Source organism: Muscardinus avellanarius (assembly GCF_963383645.1).
Source record: "Muscardinus avellanarius genome assembly, chromosome: 16".
NCBI classification, from domain to species: Eukaryota; Metazoa; Chordata; class Mammalia; order Rodentia; family Gliridae; genus Muscardinus; species Muscardinus avellanarius.
Window position 1 is genome coordinate 35,266,172 of NC_137802.1, and position 23,760 is coordinate 35,289,931.

The 23,760-nt window shown below is 40.8% G+C and overlaps 1 protein-coding gene across 1 annotated transcript in view; it reads right to left on the minus strand.

Annotated features, from left to right (window-relative positions):
- Positions 1-23,760, minus strand: part of BRIP1 (BRCA1 interacting DNA helicase 1) — a gene marked incomplete at both ends in the record, with an annotated part of 121,010 nt that overhangs the window by 23,132 nt on the left and 74,118 nt on the right. The window contains 2 exons of the mRNA XM_080713196.1: positions 14,541-14,662; positions 15,955-16,114. Coding sequence (XP_080569322.1) covers positions 14,541-14,662; positions 15,955-16,114 — 282 coding nt within the window. The remainder of the gene's footprint in view (positions 1-14,540; positions 14,663-15,954; positions 16,115-23,760) is intronic.

The window sequence follows — 23,760 nt, forward strand, 5'->3', positions numbered from 1 at the left end:
TTAGGAGTAGAGTGCTAGCCCAGTGTGTGCACGGCCCTGGATTCATACCCAGCACCATAGGAAGAAAGAAAGGGAGGGACGGAGGAGAAAAGGAAGGAGAGAAGGAGGGAGGGAAGGAAGGAGGGAAGGATGGATTAGACGGAAGGAGGGAGAAAGGGAAGAAAGCAGAGCAAAGCAAAGCAGGAGAAAAGAAATTCCTCTCAAATCAGGTATCTTCTCGTCTCTCCATAGCCAACCTCAGTGGTTAAAATAATTTAGTTTGTGGTTACTATCCAAAATAATGTATTGGGTACTCAGTAACATTTAGAAATGATAGGAGCAAAGGATTTTGTTATCTCTTTCTGTGTGTGTGTGTGCGCGTGCGTGCATGTGTGCGTGTGTGGTGGGCAACTGGGAATTGAACCCAGGGGCCTTCTACCTCTGAGCCACATCCCATTCCATTTTTTATTTTGAAACAGGGTCTTGTTAGGTTTCTAAACCTGTTTTCCTCCTGTCTCAGCCTCCCAAGTACTGGGATTACAGGCGTACGCCACCACGTCGGGTTTATTATTTCATTTTTCACTGTCTAAAGCAAATATATAAGTTGTCAACCTAGATAGCTTACATAGGTTCAAGCTAAATTTTAATTTTCTTATTTCAAGATATACTTAGAAGCTGGTTTTGATAATCCTTTTAACCAAACCATCTTTTGCCGGGGAAAAATATGTTCTTAGGAAGAAATAAAGTAATAGAAGCTAAACTTATTCTAGGCTCCCGGATGTGACAGGGCCTTCCTTCCATACCTCTGATTTGGCCTAAGTGTATCCCACAATCCCAACAGCAAGTGCGGGACTCCCGAACGTTAAAGAGTCTAGTATTACACCCTTTAAGTTTATAGACACAGTCGCCTCCCCTGGGTAGCCACAGGTTATGGCGGGGCTGGGTCCAGGTGGGTTCTGCATCAGAGGCTACACTATAACCAGGACTCCACTCTGACCCCAGGCTGTGTTCCTGGATCTAGTTTCTCAGACTAGAAACTAGAAAATGGCAAAATCCCAAAATGGTCCCAAATCCCTAAAATGGCAGCCTCCTCGCCAATCTGGCTCCAAAGTGCTTCTCCTGGTCTATACTCACACGCCAGGCTCTCAGTTCATGCCCACCCTGGCTCCATTCATTCCTGGGAACAGGGATCGCCTCTCACACTTCAAAGCTTAGCATGTGCCATTCTTTCTGTAGAGAATATTATCGTCCATCCCGTTCACCTAAGGAACTCCCAGCCTTCTTTCCTGTGTCAGTTTAAATATCACTTCCTCAGGAAGCCTTTCTTGACCCATAAAGACCTGTTATAACATTCTCGTGGTTCCTGTGATTTTTTTCCTATAGCCTTCATCACGACTCTGACTGTTTATTACTGTAATGGCAATATTCCTTGCTGGGCTGTAAGCTCCCTGAGACAAGGGACTATAATCCCTGTAGTATATCACTGTTTCAAGTCTATTACAGCACTTGTACTTCCAACCCCATACTAAAACAACAGAACAGCTGTTTCATTCTTCCAAGCAGTCTTATCCTCTGAATAGTTGTGTTATAATCTGGCCTCTTATGAGCCCATCCCACCTTATCAAATGTTTGTATGTTTTTTTTTTATTTTTTCATTTTTATTATTTTTTTGGTGGTACTGGGGTTCCTGGAAGCCCTTCCACCTCCGGGCTACACTCCCAGACCTATTATATATTTTTTATTTGGAAACAGGGTCTCTTAAACCAGTGCGGCTGGTTTCAAACCTGCGCGATCCTCCTGTCTCCGCCTCCCAAGAGCGGGGATTACAAGCGTGCGCCACCAGGCCGGGTGCAAATGTTTGTATGTTTCAATATCAATGTAGACAAAATTCAGATCTCACCTTTCTGCCTCCGCCCCCATCTGGGCAAGTCACTGGTAGTAAACTGACTTTTTTTTTTTTTTTTTTGGTGGTACTGGGGTTCCTGGAAGCCCTTCTACCTCTGGGCTACACTCCCAGACCTATTTTTACATTTTTATTTGGAAACAGGGTCTCCTAAGCCAGAGCGCAGCTGGCTTGAACCTGCGCGATCCTCCTGTCTCTGCCTCCCAAGCGAGGGGATTACAAGCGTGTGCCACCACGCCCGGCTGTAAACTGACTTCTGACTGGGAGGGGAAAAGCTCGGTTCAACGTCCCCCTCCTAAACACCTGAGCTCCTGGTGTCTACTCCACCATCGTATCCTGTTACTTAATATGTTCTTGCCCTTTGCTAAATTATAGACATCTCCTAGTACTTGGGAGGCTGAGACAGGAGGATCGTGGTTCGCAGACAGCCTCAGCTACTTAGTGAGGCCCTCTGCAACTTAATGAGACCCTGTATCAAAATAAAGAATAAAAAATAAGGCTGGGGGTTGTAGTTCGGAGGTAGGATGTTCCTGGGTTCCATCCCCAGTCAGCCTCCCCCCCACACACACACATATTATAGATATCACTGGCGCAGAGATAGTATGTGGTTCACTTTTGCACTTATTGCATTTAGTACAAATTAGTCTCTCAGTTAAGATTTGTGAAACGAATGATCCCATTTCCCATTTGCTCCAAGAATCTTTGCCAAGGGCGCTTGTGGCTGCAGAGGTTACCCAGAGATGACTCGCTGACAGTCCTAAGGGATTTTTGCCAATGGATAAATAGATACTGACAAAGACAAACTGAATGTCTTTGCAGAAATGTTATTGCAAGCTATTACAGAAATATGGGCTTTTGGGGTTGGCAAGGCCTCTTTTGGATGCACCTTATGTCAGGCAAATTATGATGGTGAAAGTTTTACTTTTGTTTCAGTGCCTGAATTTTGTCAACAGTTCTCCTATATTTCACTAGTTAATCAAAGACCCAGATTTCATTGCAGAAGATCAAACCTGTGTGTGTGTGGGGGGGGGGGGGGCCTAGGAATTAAACCCACAGGCATTCTACCTTCAACTTACACCTCTATCCTGATTTTAATTTTTATTTCTTATTTGGAAACAGGGTCTTACTAGGTTGATGAGAGTCACTACTTGCTTGACAGGTTCCTTGAACCTGTGATCCTCCTGCATCAGCTTTCCAAGTACTGGGATTTCAAGTGTGTGCCACCACACCCAGCTAAACCTGTATTTTTCTTTTCATTTTTTGCGGTACTGAGGATGGAACCCAGGCCATTCTACCTCAGAGCTATACCCCCAAGCTCTATTTTTTAGTCTTTATTTTGAAACAGGGTCTCACTGAGTTGCAAAAGGCCTAAGTAGCTGAGGCTGTTCACAAACCTGGATCATCCTGTCTCAGCCTCCCTAATGCTGGGATTACAAGCGTGTGCCACTACGCCTGGCTCTGTATTTGACTTTCTTATGTTTTCAACTGTATATATTTCAAGCATAAACACTGCTGTCGAATCACAGTCAGATTTGCTTCAGCCTCAAAGAGCGTATTTATGTAAAATTAAATGTGGCAGTGAACTACATTTTTTTTCTGAACAAAAAATGGGTTAATAATAAATAAGTGCTGAAATTCTCAAGACTATTAACATAATTACAATAGAAAAGTAATTCAAAGCTGAGTGTGGCGTTGCACACCTATAATCCCAGTACTTAGGAGGCTAAGGCAAGTTTGAGGCCAGCCTCAACAATTTAGGGAGACTGTTTCAAAAAAGATGGGGGGCTAAGGGTATAGCTCAAAGGCAGAAGGCTCCTGGGTTCAACTCCAGAAACAACAACAAAAAAGTAATTCAAAAGGAATAGATGAATCTACCAGAGAATAATAGACGAATCTGCTCAAAAGGTTTTATTTTGCTTTGTTTTTGTGGTATTGAGGATTGAACCTGGAAGCATTCTACCTCTAAACTTGACCCCCTCCCTGGCCTATTTTATTTTTTACTTTGAAACAGGTCTCACTAAGTTGCTGAGGTTGGCTGTGAACCTCTGATCCTCCTGTCTCAGCCTTCCAAGTTCTGAGATTACAGGTGTGCACCCCCACTCCTGGCTTCAAAAAGTTTTTGTTTCTGAAATCCAGTTCATCCTGATGCATTCTTATCTTCTGTATCTCTCCCTCATTCACCTGCTCGTGAATATTTATAGTGCTGTCTATCAAGGCAACAAAAATAATGAAGGAACACCGGTCTACTTAAAAAGAAATGTTGGATTTAAGAATTTGAATCCTGCCATCATCTGATTATATTTTGACACCTGGAAACACTCATTCCGCATGGCTTAATGCATACTCTATTTTTATTAGTGCTGTCATCGGTTGGGGTCAGAACCCTATCTTTTATGGTGCTTTATAAAATGCTCACAGTGCCAGGCGTGGTGGCGCACGCTTGTAATCCTAGCATTCGGGAGGTAGAGACCGGAGGATCGCGATTAGCAGACAGGCTCAGCTACTTAGTGAGGCCATTTGCAATGCAGTGAGACCCTGTTTCAAAAAATATAAAGATGAAAAAAAGAGGGCTGGGGATGTAGTTCGGAGGTAGAATGCTCCTGGGTTTCATCACCAGTACCGAAAAATAAATTAAATAAATAAAATGCTCGCAATGTCTGGAAATATCCTATATGAATGTTTGTTATAATGACAGTAACTAATGTAAAAAGAAACTAAAATAGATGCCTGTAATTTTCAGTTGTAAATGTAATTTAAAAAATCTGGGCATGGTGATGAATGCTTGTAACCCCAGTAATTGAGAGGCTGAGGCAGGAGGTTTGTGGACAGCCTCAGCTACTTAGGCCCTCCACAGCTTAATGAGACTCTGTTTCAAAAATAAAGAATAAAAAAAATAAGGCTAGAGCTGGGCGTGGTGGCACACGCTTGTAATCCCCGCATTTGGGAGGCAGAGACAGGAGGATCGCACAGGTTCAAAGCTAGCCGCGCTGACGTAAGAGACCCTGTTTCAAAAATATAAAATAGGTGTAGCCCGGAGGTAGAAGGGCTTCCAGGAACCCCAGTACCACCAAAAAAAAAAAAAAAGGCTAAGAGTGTAGCTTGGAGGTAGAATGACCCCTGAGTTCAATCTCCACTACGGCAAAAAAAGAAAAAAAATTAACATAACATATATATTAACATAATATATTCAAATAGTTTGGTACATTGACAGCAAAGAGATATTTCCTAAATAAAAGAAATTCACAGTGTTTCTTTTATGATAATACTAAAATAGATATTCAGATCACTATCTGAATTTTAAACAGTTTCCAAATAAAATCTATTTCAGGTGCTGGAAAAGTTTAGACGCCAAATAAGGGTTTTTTTTTTTTTTTTAAAGTTGGGGATTGAAACCAAGGTTTCCCACATGCTAGGCAAAATTATTTAGCAACTAAACATGACACACTGCTAAAAAATAAAATAAAAATAAAATAAATAAAAGTTTAAACCTTAATAAATTATTTTAATCATTGGAAGAGCACATTGTAAAAGTGAATATTACCATAAAAACATTTTTTTTGTTTGTATGGTATGAGGAGTGAACCCAGGGGCAAACCTCTGAACTACATTCCCATTCCTTTTTATTTTTACTTTTTTTGTGTGCAGTACTAGGGATTGAACCCAGGTGCATTCTAACTCTGAGGAATACCCTAGCCTTGTTTTATTCCTTATTTTGAAACAAAGTTGTTCAAACTAAATTGTGAAGGGCCTCACAAGTTGCTGAGGCTGGCCTCGAACTTGCAATCCTTCTGTCTCAGTCTCCCAAGTACTGAGATTCTAAGTGTGCACCACCACACCCGGCATATTTTTAAAATTTTGAAATAGGGTCTTGCTAGGTTGCTGAGACTCTCACTACTTGCTGAGACTGGCTTCAACTCTATGATCCTCTTGTCTCAGCCTCTCAAGTGCTGAATTACAGGCGTGTGCCACCATCATGGCCTATTATCATCAACTTTCATTAAACCAATTATAAAAATTTTAACATGTCATTTCAGCACTTTTTTTGGTGGTATTGTGGATGGAACCCAGGAGCATTCTATCACTGAGCTACACCCCCAGCCATATTTTTTATTCTTTATTTTGAAACAGGGTCTGAGTTGCAAAGGCTGGCCTTACTAGGTAGCAGAGGCTGGCCATGAACAGTGATCCTTCTGTCTCAGCCTCCCAAATGCTGGGATTATATAAGCGTTCACCACCATGCCCAGCATTTCAACATTTTTTAAGCATAAAAAACTTACCCATATGTCACAGTTTATCAATTTTTTCTCAGGTACAATACTCATAAAAGGAGACTATTTCTGTATATGCTATTAAACTATCTTAGGGAATACAAACAAAATGAATCCTTAAAATCTAAATATTGTATCTCATCATGTCTCACAAACTCTGTCCCTGTCACCAGCCTGAGCCGCGGGTGACCGAGTCGTAATGTCGCCGTCTTCTGTAGCTGTAACTGGCCAGAGGATTTGCTTTAGATAGCCACTCAAAGGGCAGCCTTGTTCTACTGTGACTTAATTGCCTTCAAAGAAAACAACTTTTCTTTTCGTTCTACTTTTCCACTGACATCTCGTCATATAAAAGCCTTTGTTCAGTCTCAGGCCCGTCCAATGCTTCATGTTAGGGCAGAGAAAGTGTTCTCTTTAACTACTATATGACTAAGCGGGCTCCTCTAGCATGATCAGAAGCATCTGGAAAGGCAGACGTGAAAAACGTCCTCGCTGGGAAAGCGAGCTTAACGCTGCCCTTCAGAGCGGCCCATTATCAGCATTTCATAGTGGGGCTCTTTCTTTTCAGGTCCCTGAGGTGTGCGCAATAAATTATGGCTTGAACTAAACAAGTCACACTTGGCTCCAAAATGAAATTTTCCTACCTCTCCTTTCTAGTCCCCAAGGTGGGAAGAGGAAATCCTGGTCACAGCCAAAGAAGGCATATTTTTGGCTCGAACCTACATTTTCCTGCTTCTCTAAAAGCCAACTCGGCTATTGAGACCGTAAAGTCTTAAGTTAGTATTTTCAACTGCATTTTAATTTTTACTTCCATAATCTTTCTTAAATTGAAGGAAAAAAATTAGTATCATAAAATTAATGTCATTGCCTTCTTTTCTCCACTGAGATCGCTTTTCTGACTCAGACATTGATCTGAACCTTTTCAAATGCGAATTCAAATGTGATGGGGAAAATAATGCCTAAATAAGTTGCTTCATTGCCATAAGATCGAGTATTTAAAATGTTCACTGATAGCCGGGCATGGTGGCGCATGCCTGTAATCCTAATACTTGGGAGGCTGAGACAGGAGAATCAACAGGTTCAAGGCCAGCCTCAGCAACTTAGACTTTGAGCAACAAACAAACAAACAAAAAAACAGGGCTAGGGGTGTAGCTCAGAGGTAGAATGTGGCTGGGTTCAATCCCAAGTACCACACAAAAAAAATTCACTTACAAAATAAATAAATTATTTCTGTGTGATAAACTGAATATTCATGTAAAAGAAAACTATAAAGTTCTAAACTAAGCTTCAGTAACTGGAAGCATCATTTTGGAAGAGGCATTTGTGGAAATCACTGTTCATCACCTCAGGAGGACAAGAGTATGACAGATGCATCCTCAGGCAACACAGTGATAATAACATCTTTATCTTCCTTGAGCGAGGGCAGAACCTGCGACTTCCTTCTAGCCATTAGAATATGCAAGGGTTAGGAGGTGGTGGCTCCTTTGATTATAAGTTGTACGAGGCCCTGACTCAGCTGACAGGTGCTAGAAAGCATCCTGTTGGCCTTAAGGAAACTGCCAAGCTGTTGGGTGGGGGGTGGAGGGGTTGGCTGAGAAGGCTGCATGGCAAGGAACCCAGAATAGTTTCCAGGAACCAAGAGTGAGCCCTGGCTGGATTAAAAAGAACCTCAGTCCTGCAACCACAAGAAACTGAATTCTGCCAAAAAGCTGAATGAGCTTGGATGACAATGCAGCCTCATTCTCGTCCAGAGCGGAGGACCCAACTAAGCCATGCCCCACTCATGAGCCATGGGAAAATAAATGTGTGCGGTTATAAGGCACTACGTGGGCATCTGTTACAGGGCAATAGAAGACGAATACAAAGAGGGATAGCCGGCATTCTCAATGTAAGAGACACCTCCATTATTGTGTCTCCTCTCTATTAGATAAAATATACGATGTTATTTGGGATTGAGCATTCCCTTGCACCACTCATTTAGTGACTTAAGACTAGAATAACACACTATATGGCTTCCTTATGGGACATACTAATGTTTACTACCGGTTGGCTAATTATCATTTATGATTATTAATAGAATGCTTTAATTAAAGTCTCTAGGAATGGAGGATTTTTTTAAATAAAAAACCAATAAATAAATAAACCAATGTAACCTTTTTATTTATATTTATTTTTATTTTTGGCAATGCTAGGGATTGAATCTACCTCTGAATTATATCCCCAGCCCCATATTATTTTTATTTAGAAATAGGCCTCACTAAGTTGCTAAGAGTCTTTCTAAGTTATTGAGGCTGGCTTCAAACCTGCAATCCTCCTATCTCAGCCTCCCTAGTACTGGGATCACAGGTGTGCACCATCATGCCTAGAGTCAAATTCAATCTTAATAAACTTATGTTAAGCTCTCATTCAATGACTAATTAAAACAAAATTTATTGCCGGGCGTGGTGGCGCACGCTTGTAATCCCCGCGCTTGGGAGGCGGAGACAGGAGGATCGCGCAGGTTCGAAGCCAGCCGTGCGCTGGCTTAGGAGACCCTGTTTCCAAAATGAAAATGTAAAAATAGGTCTGGGAGTGTAGCCCCGAGGTAGAAGGGCTTCCAGGAACCCCAGTACCACCACCAAAAAAAAAAAAAAAAAAATTTATTGAACTCTATGGTCCAAGGCAAGGCAATATTTTAATTATAGAGACACAAAGATGCTTAAGAAACTGCCCTCACCTTCAAGGTCCACCACCTAATATATTATATAACATATTTATAAACACTAAAATATAATGGTATGAATGCCTTGTAGTATATGCTTTAGGAAGTAATAAAAAACATTGGTAAAGGTAGCTATGTATATAAATATAAAAGCCATTATTATTGTTTATAACACCTCTTTGGGTTTATTTATTTTATTTATTTGTTTGTTTATTTATTTATTTATTTATTTATTGCACTGGGGATGGAACCCAGGGGCATTCTATTTCCAAGTAACACCCCTGGTCCTATTTTTTTATTCTTTATTTTGAAACAGGGTCTCACTGAGTTGCAGAGGGCCTCACTAAGTAGCTGAGGCTGTCCTTGAACCATGATCCTCCTGTCTCAGCCTCCCAAATGCTGGGATTACAAGCATGCGCCACCACACTTGGTTTCCTCTTTGGGTTTATAACTCCTCTTTTTTACTCTATTATGTAAGAGATAAATGCACAAAATAACTATAAAGTCTGTTAGTGGACATGATGTATACACACACAATCTGTGGTAACAATATAAAAGAGGAAGAATGGAGATTAAGATAGTAGGTATAACCCCAACATAAACACTAATAAAATAAAGATATATACAAAGGAATAGGAAGGGAAGAAAAATACAGGCTAGTGATCCCTAATAGAAAGATCTAAAATCTTAAACTTCTTGACTACTTACATGAAGCCTGAAGCATTTCAAATTTCTAGGTTAGGGATACTCAACCAGCGTAAATATTCCAAAAATTAAAAAGCTCCAGAATCTGAAAAATGGTCCCAAGGATTTTAGATAATGGACATTCAGCCTGTAGTATACTACAAATCAACTAAATACAGGAAAGGTAAGAATGATGGAATCAACTGGCAAAAAACATATAACACAGAAAACAGCTAAATGGCAAAAGTCCTTCCTTATCAGTAATTTTTTAAATATAAATGGATTAAACTCTCTAATTGAAAGAAAGGGATTGACAGAATTGATTGAAAAAAATATTCTTACTATATAGGGGACTCACTGCAGATATAAGGAAGTTGGACTCTTACATCATATAGAAAAATCTACTCAAAATGGGTCAAATACCTAAAGAGTGAAAATATCAGGGGAAAAATTCATGACCTTGGATTTGCCTATGGTTTCTTACTATAACACCAAAACATAGGTAATAGCAAAAGATAAACTGGACTCATTAAAAAAATGTGAAAACTTTACATTTCTTTTATATCCCATTGTGGTATAGAAATACCTATAATACCTTTTCAATAACTTGCACTGCCTAGCCACTCCATAAACGTGACCTATAATAATGATTGTTGTTTTAAGTCACTAAATTTTTGAACAGTTATAGAGGAAGAACTGATCCAGACATATGGCAATAAGAAATATACTTTTCTTGCATCTGGTATTGCTAATAAAGATTGTCTCTCTTTTCTGTTAATTAAAGAATGTCTCTCTTTTGTCCCTGCAGCTTGGACTACTCTTGGGTCCACCTACTTGCCCCTTTTGGGAACCACTGGGGAAACCCCTCTCCATCCAGAATTCACCAATATTCCTATTGTTTTGCTATTTTATACACTTGAGATTGGTATAAGCAGAACTATGACAAGTAAGATCATGACTGAAGAATGTCAGAGCAGGTCACCAGTGTCTTTTGTTCACGACTGAGATATTGCCTGGAGGGAATTTACCCTAAGAAGTACTATGGTTTGAAAAAATTTCCCCCAAAGGCCCTCACTCTTGGCAGATAGCTGAACACTTAAGAGATGGGGCCTAACAGGAGGGAGTTAGGCCACCGGGGGTGCCCTTAAAAAGGATATTGGGTCTGACCACCACCCCTCTCGCTGTCTCCTGGCAGCCATAAGATGAGCAGTTTCCTCTGCCATGTGCTCCGACCGTAATATTCTGCCGTGCCACAGGCGTGAAGGCAGCGAGGATGCCAGTCAACCACTGACAGACCTGTGAGACTAGGGGCCCAAAGAACCTCTCTCCTTAGCAGTCCATTATCCTGGGCGTTTTGCCACAGTGACAGAAAGCAAACACAAAAAGAAAGCATTCAGAACCCAAGTTTGGTATTACATCAACATCAGAATTATAGTGGTTGAGGTAAAGACAGAGAAAATAGAAGGTAAATATAATATCTCTTCTTTTCTTTCTTTCTTTTTTTTTTTTTCCTTTGGAGTACTGAGGATGGAACCCCAGCATTTGGGAGGCTTAGACAGGAGGATCACAGTTCGCAGCAAGCCTCAGCTACTTGGTGAGGCCTTCTGCAACTCCGTGAGACCCTGTTTCAAAATAAAGAATTTTAAAAAATAGGTCTGAACTATGGAGATCTGTGTGGAGATTTCCTAAGAAAGGTGGGAATAGATCCACCATATGATCCAGCTCTACCACTCCTGGGTATCTTTCCAAAGGGGTTGAATTCTGAAAACTACAGCAACATATGCATACCTATGTTCATAGCAGCACAATTTGTAATAACCAAAATATGGAACCAACCCAGATCACCATCAACAGATGAATGGATAGCAAAACTGTGGGAAATACACACAATGGAATTCTATTCAGCCATAAAGAAGAACACAATTATATCATTTGCAAGAAGATGGAAAGTCCTGGAGAACATTATGTTAAGTGAGATCAGCCAAGCACAGAAGGAGAAGGTACATATGTTTCCTCTAATATGCCCAAACTAGGGAACATAGGGATACCAGTGGGACTCCAGATAATGGAGGGGAAATATCAGCAAAGCTTGAATGGAAAGATAGGAGAGGAGGAAGGCTGAACTTGATTAATAAGGGTCTACATCCAAATATGTGTAAAATTATGAATATGGCATGGTTACCCTGGACAACCACTGGTGGGAGGGGGGAAGGGAAAATGGGGGTTGGGGGGGGAGAGGGCACCAAGTATAGTTTAAGTATATACCATTTATGTTCAATAAAAATTTGTTTAAAAAAATAAAATACTGGTTTAAAACAAATAACAACAAAAAATAGGGCTGAGGGTGTACCTCGGAGGTAGAATGCCCCTGGGTTCCATCCCCAGTACAGCAAAAAAAAAAAAAAAAGAAGAAGTCTGGCGTGGTGGTGCACACTTGTAATCCCAGTACTTGTGAGGCTGAAGCAGGAGGACCGTAGGTTCCAGCCTCAGCTACTTACTGAGGCCCACAACTTAGTGAGACCCTGATTAAAAATAAAAAAATAAAAAATAGGGCTGTTGGTGTAGCTTGGGGGTAGAATGCACTGGTTTTAATTCCCAGCACTGCAATAAACAAACAAAATTAAAGTCCCTTTTGATAACGACTTCCACCAGCATCCCTGTCTCTTCTCCTTAGATGTAATCAGTGTTCTAAGTTTGACATGAATCCTTTCAGGCCTTGCTACTTTTTAAATACCTTAGAACAGCCTAGCATTCGCCTGAAGTTTTGTTTCCAGCTCTCAAAAACTCATATATATATATATATATATATATATATATATATATATATAGTCCAAGAAGTAGAAAGAATGCAAGCAAAAATGGAAAGAACTAGTTTTAAGGGAAAAGAATCTATATTTAAGATGCTGTAAGTGGGCATGGTGGCACATGCTTATAATCCCGGTACCTACCTGGGAGGTGGAGACAGGAGGATCGCGGTTCACAGACAGCCTCAGCAACTTAGTGAGACCTTGTTTTCAAAATAAAGAATAAAAAATAGGGCTGAGAGTATAGCTCAAAGGTAGAATGCCCCTGGGTTCCACCCCAGTACTGGGGAAAAAAAAAAAAAGATGCTGGAAGAACACAAGGAGTAAAGAGGGGAAAGGACTCGCTCCATGCTCCACTTGAACATAGCGGCACCAGCGCTCCAGTCGGGCCAGGGTAAGATGGGCCAGTGCCAGCAGAGGGCGTTGGCAGCACTCAGCTTCTGCGGGAGGCTTCTCTAGAGTAGAGGTCAACAAGGCACAACTGCCCAATAGAACAGGAGTCACAGCCAGTGCAGGCCCACCAGCGCTCTCGCTGCTAACACTGGTACACAGAGAAAGGCAGTAGAAGCCACCCATGTCAGTGGAGGCTGAAAGGATTGGGTTACAAATGATCAGATTGTGAATGATCATCTCCTGAGGACTTTCAGAAATGTTGGAGAGATCTGGAGAGGAATAGTGGCTAATAAGGGAAATACTGTTTATTCTTAATGTTTCTTAAAGATTGCTAGGGCCTACAGAAAAAAGTAAACCATATAGTTCAGAGTGTCCAGTAAACTATTAGCAACAAGGAAGACAACTATCTTATTCGAAGAACTCCTATCTTGGTATGATACCTTAACTGGCTATATCCTGGAAGTACTAAATGGCCAGAAAACCCACGTTTTGGTTTCAGGTTGCTACCTCCTTCAAACGCTTATAGGAAACTTCCCTGATGAAAGGCAACATCAACCATGACGGTGACTTTGGGTGCTGACTTGACTAGATCACTTCTAGGTGTATCTGGGAGAGCACTGCCAGAGAAGGCTGGTCATGTGGAGGCTCTCTGGACTGTGGGCATGGACCGCATCACCTACATCCCCGAAACTGAGGCTTTCGTGGACAGAGCCACAAAACCACCCACACAGGTGGCCTTTGTGGAACTTTTCAGCCTCTGTGATCATGTGAGCTAATCTTGAAAGTAAATATATTTTCTACGTATATGTTTGATTCTCTTTCTCTAGAGAACCTAGCATGTCACCTTAGGCTTCAAATGACTACTATAAATAACTTTTCAAATATAATGTTTAGGAAACAAGCAATGGTAATGAGAAAAAAGCTTGTTTCTGGCCAAGATTGAGCAACTGGTTTGGAAATATCTCTACCATTGTGAGCAATGGAAGGACTGGGCAAGGAAAGCAGGCAGTAGAAGACTGCTGTGAAGATTAGGGGGTCTCACTGGTCGAGCCCCATAGCCCAGCCTCCACTCAGAGATAACTTCTCCAGCGCAACACACAGCACTAGAGTGCAGGCAGAGTACAGTGGTGCTCCTGAGCTGAAGGGAACGAGAACAGGAGCTGGTGCAGCCAAAACTGCAATGTCTGCACAGCAGGGCCCTAGAGAGAAGGGAGCTAGATGGAGAGAGGATCATAGGATCCCTAGGGGCCTGTGAGCCTATTGCAAAGAGCTTGAAAAACAATCGTGGGGCCCTAGGTCCAGCACCTTTGATTCAGCAGGTCCAGATAGACCCTAAAAATCTCTATTTCTATTGAGGTCCCTGGTCATACCGATGTTCCTAACCTGAGATCACACTTTAAAATTTACTTTTGTTGTGCAAGAAAGAGGGTGGGTTAAATAAATAATATTAAGTAAACATTTTCTTTTTTTATGGTACTAGGGATGGAACACAGGGGCTTTCTACCTCTGGCCTACACTCCTAGACCTATTTTATACTTTATTTGGAAACAGGGTCTCACTAAGTTGCTGAGAGCCTCACTCAGTAGCTGAGGCTGGCTTCGAACCTGCGCGATCCTCCTGTCTCAGCCTCCCAAGCGCTGGGATTACGAGCGTGCGCCACCACGCCCGGCTAAACATTTTCTACTAAGCCTTTCTCACTCACTCAGATTCTCCGGAGATTTAAAATGAAATGACATAAGAAAAATACATAATTAACTTTACATAAAACAAATGATTCTTACGGTAACAAAACTTAAGGTTCTGGTGCCTACCTGTAGATCTTTCACATTCGGAAAAGGAATTCCGATTGTTACAACAGCACGGGCGTTGTCATCTGAGAAATCCAGACCCTCGCTCACTTTACCACGACAGACTGCTATGAGAAGGGCTCCATCTTAAGCACCAGAAAAGGAACATATGTAAAGCACTCTTAGAATCGCCAGAAGCTGCTTATACTTGTCATTTGTAAAGATTATTAAGTATTCATATTAGCACATTTTAAGCAACCATACAAAATCCCACTACGAGATAGTTTTAACAGTTTACTGTATTTAAATAAATTTACAAACTGTGCATCTCCCAGATAACGTCTGCAGCAAAACCATACCAGAGTATGAACTTGCCTACGAACAGAACAAGTATGAACCAAAAATTGAATTTTAGTCATTACCTTTACTGCTAGAAAGTAAAATTCTCAGAATAATTCAAACACGTCATTTGTACTGATTATTTAATTGAATCAAAACGTACCTAAAATGCACACACCAAATGCTATACATGTGCTTATCACTAAAAAGTATTGTCACCAAGCATGGTGCTGCATGGTTGTAATCCCCATACTTGGGAGGCTGAGACAGGAGGATCGCAGGTTCACAGCCGGCCTCAGCTACTTTGAGGCCCTCCAAAACCTAGTGAGACCCTGTTTCAAAATAAAGAATAAATAACAGGGGGTGAAGCTTGGAGGCAGACTATCTCTGGGCTCAATCTCTAGTACGGCAAAATATTGTCAATTATGTTTCAGCTTCTTCATGACTGCATTATTCATGTTACTGTTATCAGTCCTTCACATGAAACTACAGACATTCTCCAACATGAAAACTGAATCCTCAGTTATGATCTGAAAACTCAAATGTATCTGATAGAATATGTGCACAAAATATATTATTTGCATAAATGTATATTTTATTCGCTAGTAAGAAATATATTTATACATATTGTAGCTGCCTTATTGTACAAGGTATTTTATTTAAAGGAAAACTGTGCCTGAATACATGCTCTTATTTTTTTTTTATTTTTGGTACTGAGGATTGAACCCAAGGGTGTTCTACCTCTGAGTTATACCCCCAGCCTTTTTGTTGATATTTCAGAACAGAGTCTTGCTAAATAGCCGAGGCTGTCCTCAAACCTATAATCTTCCCATCTCAGTCTCCGAGTACCAGGATTACAGGCGTGTGCACCGTGCCCGGCTTGCATGTGGCTTCTTAATGCTGCATCAGCACACCCATGTGAAAACATTATAGGAAGACAGCTCCAAATAAAAAAAAATCATTTTCACCTAAGATTATGATATAATTTTCTATGTGCAATTCCTTTAAAGCTATAATATAAATGAAATTATAATAGCACCAACTTCTTACTTCATAATAAAACATTCTTTTCATTGACTATAAAATTATTTCCAATTACCTTTCTCTCCTTTGTACTTGATTGCATCATAGTACACCTGCAGTAATTCATCAAAATCAGTTTTTTCACCTCCTTGTGGTTCTACAATAACTGTTTTCACCAGTTCCAGTTTATTCCACAAACCAGTGGAAAGCCAACGTTCTCTTAATTTTTCTAATAGCTAAAAAGGGGGAAAAAAGATTAATTTTTTGTGTATCCAGCTGAACAGATTTACCTTTGTTTGATTAAAGCCAATATGACTATAATATGGCTACAGATACAAAGTAACATTTCCATGTACTTTTCTCATCTATAAAAGGAGGTAAGAATTATAATAGATGGGAGCAGTGGCACATGCCTACAATTCTAGTACTGAGACAGGAAGATCACAGGTTCAAAGCCAGCCTTAGACACTTTGCAAGGCCCTCTTTCAAAATAAAAAATAAATAAAAAGGACAGGGGTTAGCTCAGAGGTTGAACATTCAATCCTTTGTCTGTCTGTCTGTCTGTCTGTCTGTCTCTGTCTCTCTCTCTCTCTCTCACACACACACACACACACACACACACACACACACACACACACACACACATCTCACAGAGGGGTTATTAAATTCATTAGCAGATTTAAAGAGGTTCACAGCAAGAGCCAAACACCTGCTGCTGTTACCATTCCTATTACCACTAACAGAACAATTGCTGCTGCTACTAATTGCAAAAGCTGAAGATAAATTACTTCCGTTAAAATTGATTTTGGGGGAGAGGGAGGAGCATTGCTAAGAATTATACCCAAGGCTCTGCACATACTAAGTGTGTGCTCAACCACTGAGCTACACCTTCAGTCCCTAAAGTTGATGAATTTTAAGTTCTCTGGGGTGAAATCCTCAATAGTGAGGTTACCTTAAATATCTTAAATGAATTCTTAAATAAAGATTTTTAAAAATCATTTTCCAAAGCACATGGGCCTTAAACTCACTATTTAAAAATGCGATCATCAGCTGGGCGTGGTGGCACACAGTACTTGGGAGGCTGAGGCAAGAGGAGAGCAGGTTCGAGGACAGTCTCAGCAATTTAGTGAGACTCTCATCAACCTACTGGGATTTTGTTACCAACAACAACAACAAAAATTAAAAGGGCTGGAGGTGTAGTTTGGAGGTAGAAAGTCCTTAGTTTCAGTCTCCAGTACCACAAACACAAAAAATTGAACATCATTAATAAATGGAATTAAATAAATATATAAAAGCCAGGCGTGGTGGCACACGCTTGTAATCCTCGTGCTTGGGAGGCGGAGACAGGAAGATCTCATAGGTTCGAAGCCAGCCTCGCTGGCTTAAGAGACCCTGTTTCCAAATAAAAAAGTGTAAAATAGGTCTGGGAGTGTAGCCCGGAGGTAGAAGGGCTTCCAGGAACCCCAGTACCACAAAAAATATAAATAAATAAAATAAATAAATAAATATATAAAGACTCAGATAGCCCCAAACTAGAAAATATAAAGACATATATAAAATATTTATAGAAGTAAACAAATTTCAAAAAATCCTCATCAAATTGAATACACTCTAATAATGAAATGCTGGGGCAGCCGGGCATGGTGGTGCACACTTGTAATCCTAGCATTGGGAGGCAACTGGCAGACAGTCTCAGCTACTTAGTGAGGCCCTTTGCAACTCAGTGAGACACTGTTTCAAAATAAAGAAGAATAAAATAGGGCTGGGGGTGTAGCTCGGAAGTAGAATGTCCCTGGGTTCCACACCCAGTACCACAGGGGGGAAAAAAATGCTCGGGTAAAAATAAATAATACAGCCAGGTATGATGGCACATGCACGTAACCCCAAAACTTGAGAGACTGAACAAGAGGATTGCAAGCTCAAGGCCAGCCTCAGCAACTTAGTAAGATCCTGTTTCAAAATACATAAATTGAAAAGGGCTGAGGGTATAGCTCAGGGGTAGAAGTCTCTGGTTTCAACCTCCAGAACCAAACTAATTAATTAATTAATAATATAAAGTCAATGAAATAATAAATCAAAGAAGCCCAACATTAAAACTCATATTTTTATATAACACATAAATTAGAGAAAACACAGTAGAATACATATAATCTTTAGTTCTGAATGATAATATTAGTCTTAATTAAAATGTATGGAATGCAGCAAGAGCAATACTTTGAAATATTCTTATAGTTTAAAATACATTTATTTTAAAAATTCAAGAATAAAAGAATTAGCCAGGCACAGTGGCACATACCTGTAATCCCAATACTTGGAAGGCTGAGACAGGAGAATTGCAGATTTGAGGTGAGCCTCACATTTATTGAGACCTGCAGCAACTTAGGCAGATCCTGTTTCAAAATAAAAATAAAAAGGGCTGGAGGTGGAGCTCAAAGCCAGAATGTCTTTGGGTTCAACCCTCAGTACCCACAAAAATTTTTACAAAATAAAAGAATTAAGCATTCTTTTTAAAAAGGTAGGAAATGAAATACAACAAATTAAAAAAAGTAGATGTTAATAGCAAGGAGCTTAATACATGAAAAAGACAAAAGCCAGCAACAGAGATTATGATTAATCTAAGTTCAGTTGTTTTACCTACTTGCTCTATGGCATGAGTTCTAGGCAAAGTAGACCAGTTACTACAATGCAGGCAAGTACTAAGAAACAATCCAAAATTTTACTCAGTTTTAACCTTAACTTTCTTTTTTTTTTTTTCAGCACTGGGGATGGAACCCAGGGGCATTCTACCTCTGAGCTACACTTATTTTTTATTCTTAATTTTGAAACAAGTTCTCACTAAGTTGCAGAGGGCCTCAACTAAGTTGCTGAGGCTGGCCGCAAACCTGTGATCCTCTGGTCTCAGGTCTCAGCCTCCCACGATCTCAGCCTCCCATGTACTGGGATTACAAGTGTGTACCACCACACCATCTTCTTACCCTTATCTACTTTTTTATTCTTTATTTTGAAACAGGGTCTCACTGAGTTGCAAAGGGCCTTGCTAAGTAGCTAAGGCTGTCCACGAACTGACATCCTCTGGTCTCAGCCTCCCGAATGCTGGGATTACAAGCATGTGCCACCACACCTGGCATAAATAAACTCTTAATAAGAACATTAACAATGGTTGGATTGGCTATTAGAACCTGCTTTTTGAAGCTGGGCATTGTGGCGCACGCTTGTAATCCCAGTGCTTGGGAGGCTGAGACAGGAGGATTGCACAGGTTCAAAGCCAGCCTCAGCTACGTAGTGAGGCTCTCAGAAACTTAGTGAGTCTTTGTTTCCAAATAAATTATAAAAATAGGGCTGGGGGTACAGCTTGGAGGTAGAAAGTCCCTGGGTTCCACTCTCCCAGTACCACCAGAAGAAGAGGAGAAAAAAAAGAATCTGCTTTCTGAATAAGTTTAAAAAATGTTTCTGAACAGTATTAGTGTATATGGAATAATTACACTGGGTCTTCAAGGGAGACTGGAAAAAAAGACTGTAGAATCAATAATGTTCAGATTATTTATTAAATTGTTTAAATTTCTCAATCAAATAATTAGCTTAGAAAAGTACAAAACATCTTGGGATTGTATAAAAACAAGCTGAGCATGGTGACACACGCCTGTAATCCCAGTACTTAGGAGGCTGAGACAGGAGGACCACAGATTCAAGGCCTGCCTCAGCAACTTAGTGAGATCCTGTTCCAAAACAAAAAATAAAACAGAGGTGTAGTTTACCTCAGAGGTAGAATGCTTTTGGGCTTAATAACCAGTACCAAAAATGTGTGTGTGTGTGTGTGTGTGTGTGTGTGTGTGTGTGTGTGTGTGTTGGGTATATAGGTATGCTACTTCCAGGTCAGAATTCAATTATAAATTGGGAAGCCAAGCCAAAAGATGAGACTAGGAATGCAAACAGATGAGACTGAGAGGCAGGAAAATGCAGAGGAGAAAAGGCCCAGAGAGAAAACTTGCCTTCTTTCTTTCTATCACAGCGCATCTAACCCACCAGCAAATCCTGCCAGCGTTACCTTCAAATGACATCCCGCTTCACACATTTCTTGCTGTCTCCACTGGTCCCCGACTGTTCCAGCCACCATCCCACCTGGATGGCGACAGACTTTGCTAAACAGGCATCTGCTTCGCCCTGTAACCCCTAGAGTCCATCTTCGGCACAGCAGCACCTTAATTTTTTAAAGCCAAGTTAAAGGCTCTAATGGCTTCTTACTGCGTGTAGAGTGAGGCCGAAGTCCTTACTGTGCCCGAGTTTTTGCCCCAGCTAAACTGTCCTTGGCCTTTCCTACCTTCCCACCTTCCCAAACCATCCAATTAAAACCACCTCTCAGCCGAGCGCAGTGTTACACGCTTGTAATCCCAGCATTTGGGAAGCTGAAACAAAAGGATCACAGTTCCAGGACAGCCTCAGCTTCTTAGTGAGGCCCTTTGCAACTCAGTGAGACCCTGTTTCAAAATAAAGAATAGAAAATAGGGCTGGAGTATAGCGTGGAGGTAGACTGCCCCTGGATTCCCTCCCCAGTACTGCGCGCGCGCACACACACACACACACACACACACACACACCTCTCCCCATATCTCCAGGATTCTCTTTCTCTCTTTTCTCTATTTTCCACACAGCACTTACTGACGTCTCTATCAGTCCCCTTGGGCTGCCCTAACAAACATCACAGAGTAGGTGGCTTAGTCAACAGTTTATTTCTTGTATTTCTGGAAGATGGCAGGTACAAGATCAGTATATCGGTCAACTTTCTCCATGTCCTCACAAGACCTTTCCTCAGTACTTGAGCAGAGAAGAGAGCAAGGAGTTCTGTGCCTCTTCTTATGAGGACACTGACCCTATCAGATTAGGACCCCACCCTCATGGCCTCATTTAACCTTAACCCTTGGAGATGTTATTTCAAATATAACCACACTGGAGGGTAGGGCTTCAACATAAGAAACTTTGTGGGATACAAGTATGAAGTCCATAACATCATCTAACCTACTGGTATCTTTCTATATACAGGTCTATTTTTTTTTCTATTTTTCTATATACAGGTCATTCATCCTTAGAATATAAGAGGACAATTTGTGTGTGTGTGTGTGTGTGTGTGTGTGTGTGTGTGTGTGTGTGTGTGTGTTACTGAGGATTGAACCCAGGGACTGTCTACCTTTGAGCCTTTTATTTTTTGTTCTGAAACAGGGTTTCACTAAGTTGCTGAGGGCCTCGATAAGTCACTGTGGCTGGCCTGGAACCTGTGATCCTCTTGTCTCAGGCTCCCAAGTATTGGGATTGCAAGCGCGCACCACTACACTATGCTCCTGCCCTTTGTTTTTAAGATCTGACTTTAAAAACACTCCCCACCCTGGCCGGGCATGGTGGCGCACGTTTGTAATCCCCGCGCTTGGGAGGCGGAGACAGGAGGATCGCGCAGGTTCGATACCAGCCTCGCTGGATTAAGAGACCCTGTTTCCAAATAAAAATATAAAATAGGTCTGGGAGTGTAGCCTGGAGGTAGAAGGGTTTCCAGGAACCCCAGTACCACACACACACACAAAAAAAAAAACCACTCCCCCTGATATCAACATCTGACCTGGTTATAGCACTCCTTCCAAAAAATCCAAGTTAGAAGACTACAGTGTAAGCCGGGCGTGGTGACGCACACTTGTAATCCCCATGCTTGAGAGGCTGAGACAGGAGGATCGCACAGGTTGAAGTCAGCCTCAGCTACTGAGTGAGGCTCTCAGCAACTTAGTGAGACCCTGTTTCTAAATAAAATATAAAATGGGTCTGAGAGTATAGCCCGGAGGTAGAAAGCCTCTGGGTTCCACCTCCAGTACCACCAAAAAAAAAAATAATAATAATAACACTACAGTGTTACATGCATACTCGTTTACAGCAGCATAATTCACAACAGTCAGATTATGGAACCAACCTAGGTGTCCAACAACAGACAAATGGGTAATGAAACTATGGTATGTATGCACAAAGGACTTTTGCTCAGCTATAAAGAACAATTTTCAGGAAAATGGGTGGAACTAGAGAGTATTGAGCTGAGTGAGATCAGCCAGTCTCAAAGTCAATGGTCATATGTTTTCTCTCATATGTGGAAGTTAGAGAGAAAATAGGGTACACAAGAGACTCGGGGTGAGCGAGGAGAGAGCAGTACTGGAGTGGCGTGGCATGGGGGGGCGGTGGGGAAGGGAAAAGGAGAACTGAAGAAGGGAACAGTTCAGGTGACGCGACAGCAATACATGAAGGTATTGCTACAAGGTCACTAACAGGCGCCCGGAGGCGGGAGCAGGTGGGATGGGGAGGGAGACACACCCAGAGGTGTGGGCAGTATCGCTTTGAATCTCGCTATAAGGTGTCATCACAACGTACTAGTAAAAGTTCACCAAAAAAAAAAAAAAAGGTCCTTTGGAATGTCTGTGTCTTATCTGGACATTGTCATTGTACATTTTCAAATGTCTTAAAGCCAGTGCCTCACTCGGGAGGCAGTAAGTCAGAATGCAAACGAGTGGGGAAATCCTGCATTTGCTCAGTGTCCATAGCTTTTTACACAGTTCCAGATGTTCAGAACATTAATAATATACTAACTCAAAGTCCCTTTTTGAAACTTTAGAAAGTGCAAATTGCATTAAGACCTCTCTGCCCTCATTAATGGTATTGTTACAATCTCAGATCTCTGGAAAACGTTTTTTGGCATGTGTTTAACTTTATAATATCACCATTTACTCACTTTAATAGCCACTACTCAAGGCCTAATGCTTTTAATAGTTCTGCCTAAATAGACTACCATCTTTTGTAATCTTATTCACATCACTTATTTCATAAGTAAAATGTATCATATTTTCCATCTAAAGACAAATCTCTACCATTAATTTCATGAAGTATTAGTATTTGAGAAATTTTTACATTCTTCATTCAATGGCCATGTACCTATAGTTGGCACATGTTAAAATAAAATACAGTGCATTTTAAGCACTCATAAAAATTAAAAGTAAACAGTGTTCCTAAATAGCATTTTTACTTATAGCATTACTCAATAAAAAAAAAAAAAAAGAAAGAAAAGCCTTTCCTCTAGATCTGGAACAAGACAAAGATGTCTACTCTTGTCACTTTTACTCAACTGGTACTGGAAGTCCTAACCACAACAATCACAAAGGAGGAAGAAATAAGAGGCCAAAAACTAGGAAAGGAAGAGTAAGAGTTGTCACCATTTGCTGACAGTATAATCATATATATAAAAATCCTAGAAGCTAGCTGCAGTGGGGCATGTCTGTAATCCCAGTACTTGGGAAGCTGAGACAGGAGGATCACAAGTTCAAGGACAGTCCAAGCAACTTAGTGAGGCTCTCATCAACTTAGTAAGACTGTTTTCAAATAAAAAAATAAAAAAGGGCTGGGGTTGTAGAAAGTACCTGGGTTCCATCTCCAGTACCACAAAAATAAATAAATAAAAATAAAAACCCTAAAAACTCCCACCAATCAACCAACCAACAAACAAAACTGTTAAAAATATCTAAAAATATCTGGGCATGGTGGTACATGCTTGTAATCCCTAGCATTTAGGAGGCTGTGACAGGAATATTACAGGTTTACAGCCAGCCTCAAGAACTCAGTGAGACCCTACTTCAAAATAAAAGGATAAAATAGAATGGGGGTGTATCTTGGAGATAGAATGCTCCTGAGTTCCATCCCCAGTAACACACACACACACACACACACACACACACACACACTCTCTTAAAACTAGTATATAAATACAGTAAGTTTTCAGGATACATAACCAACACACAAAAATCTGCAGTTTCTACATACTAACAACAAACCAACAACAACAACAAAAAAAAGATAATCCCATTTA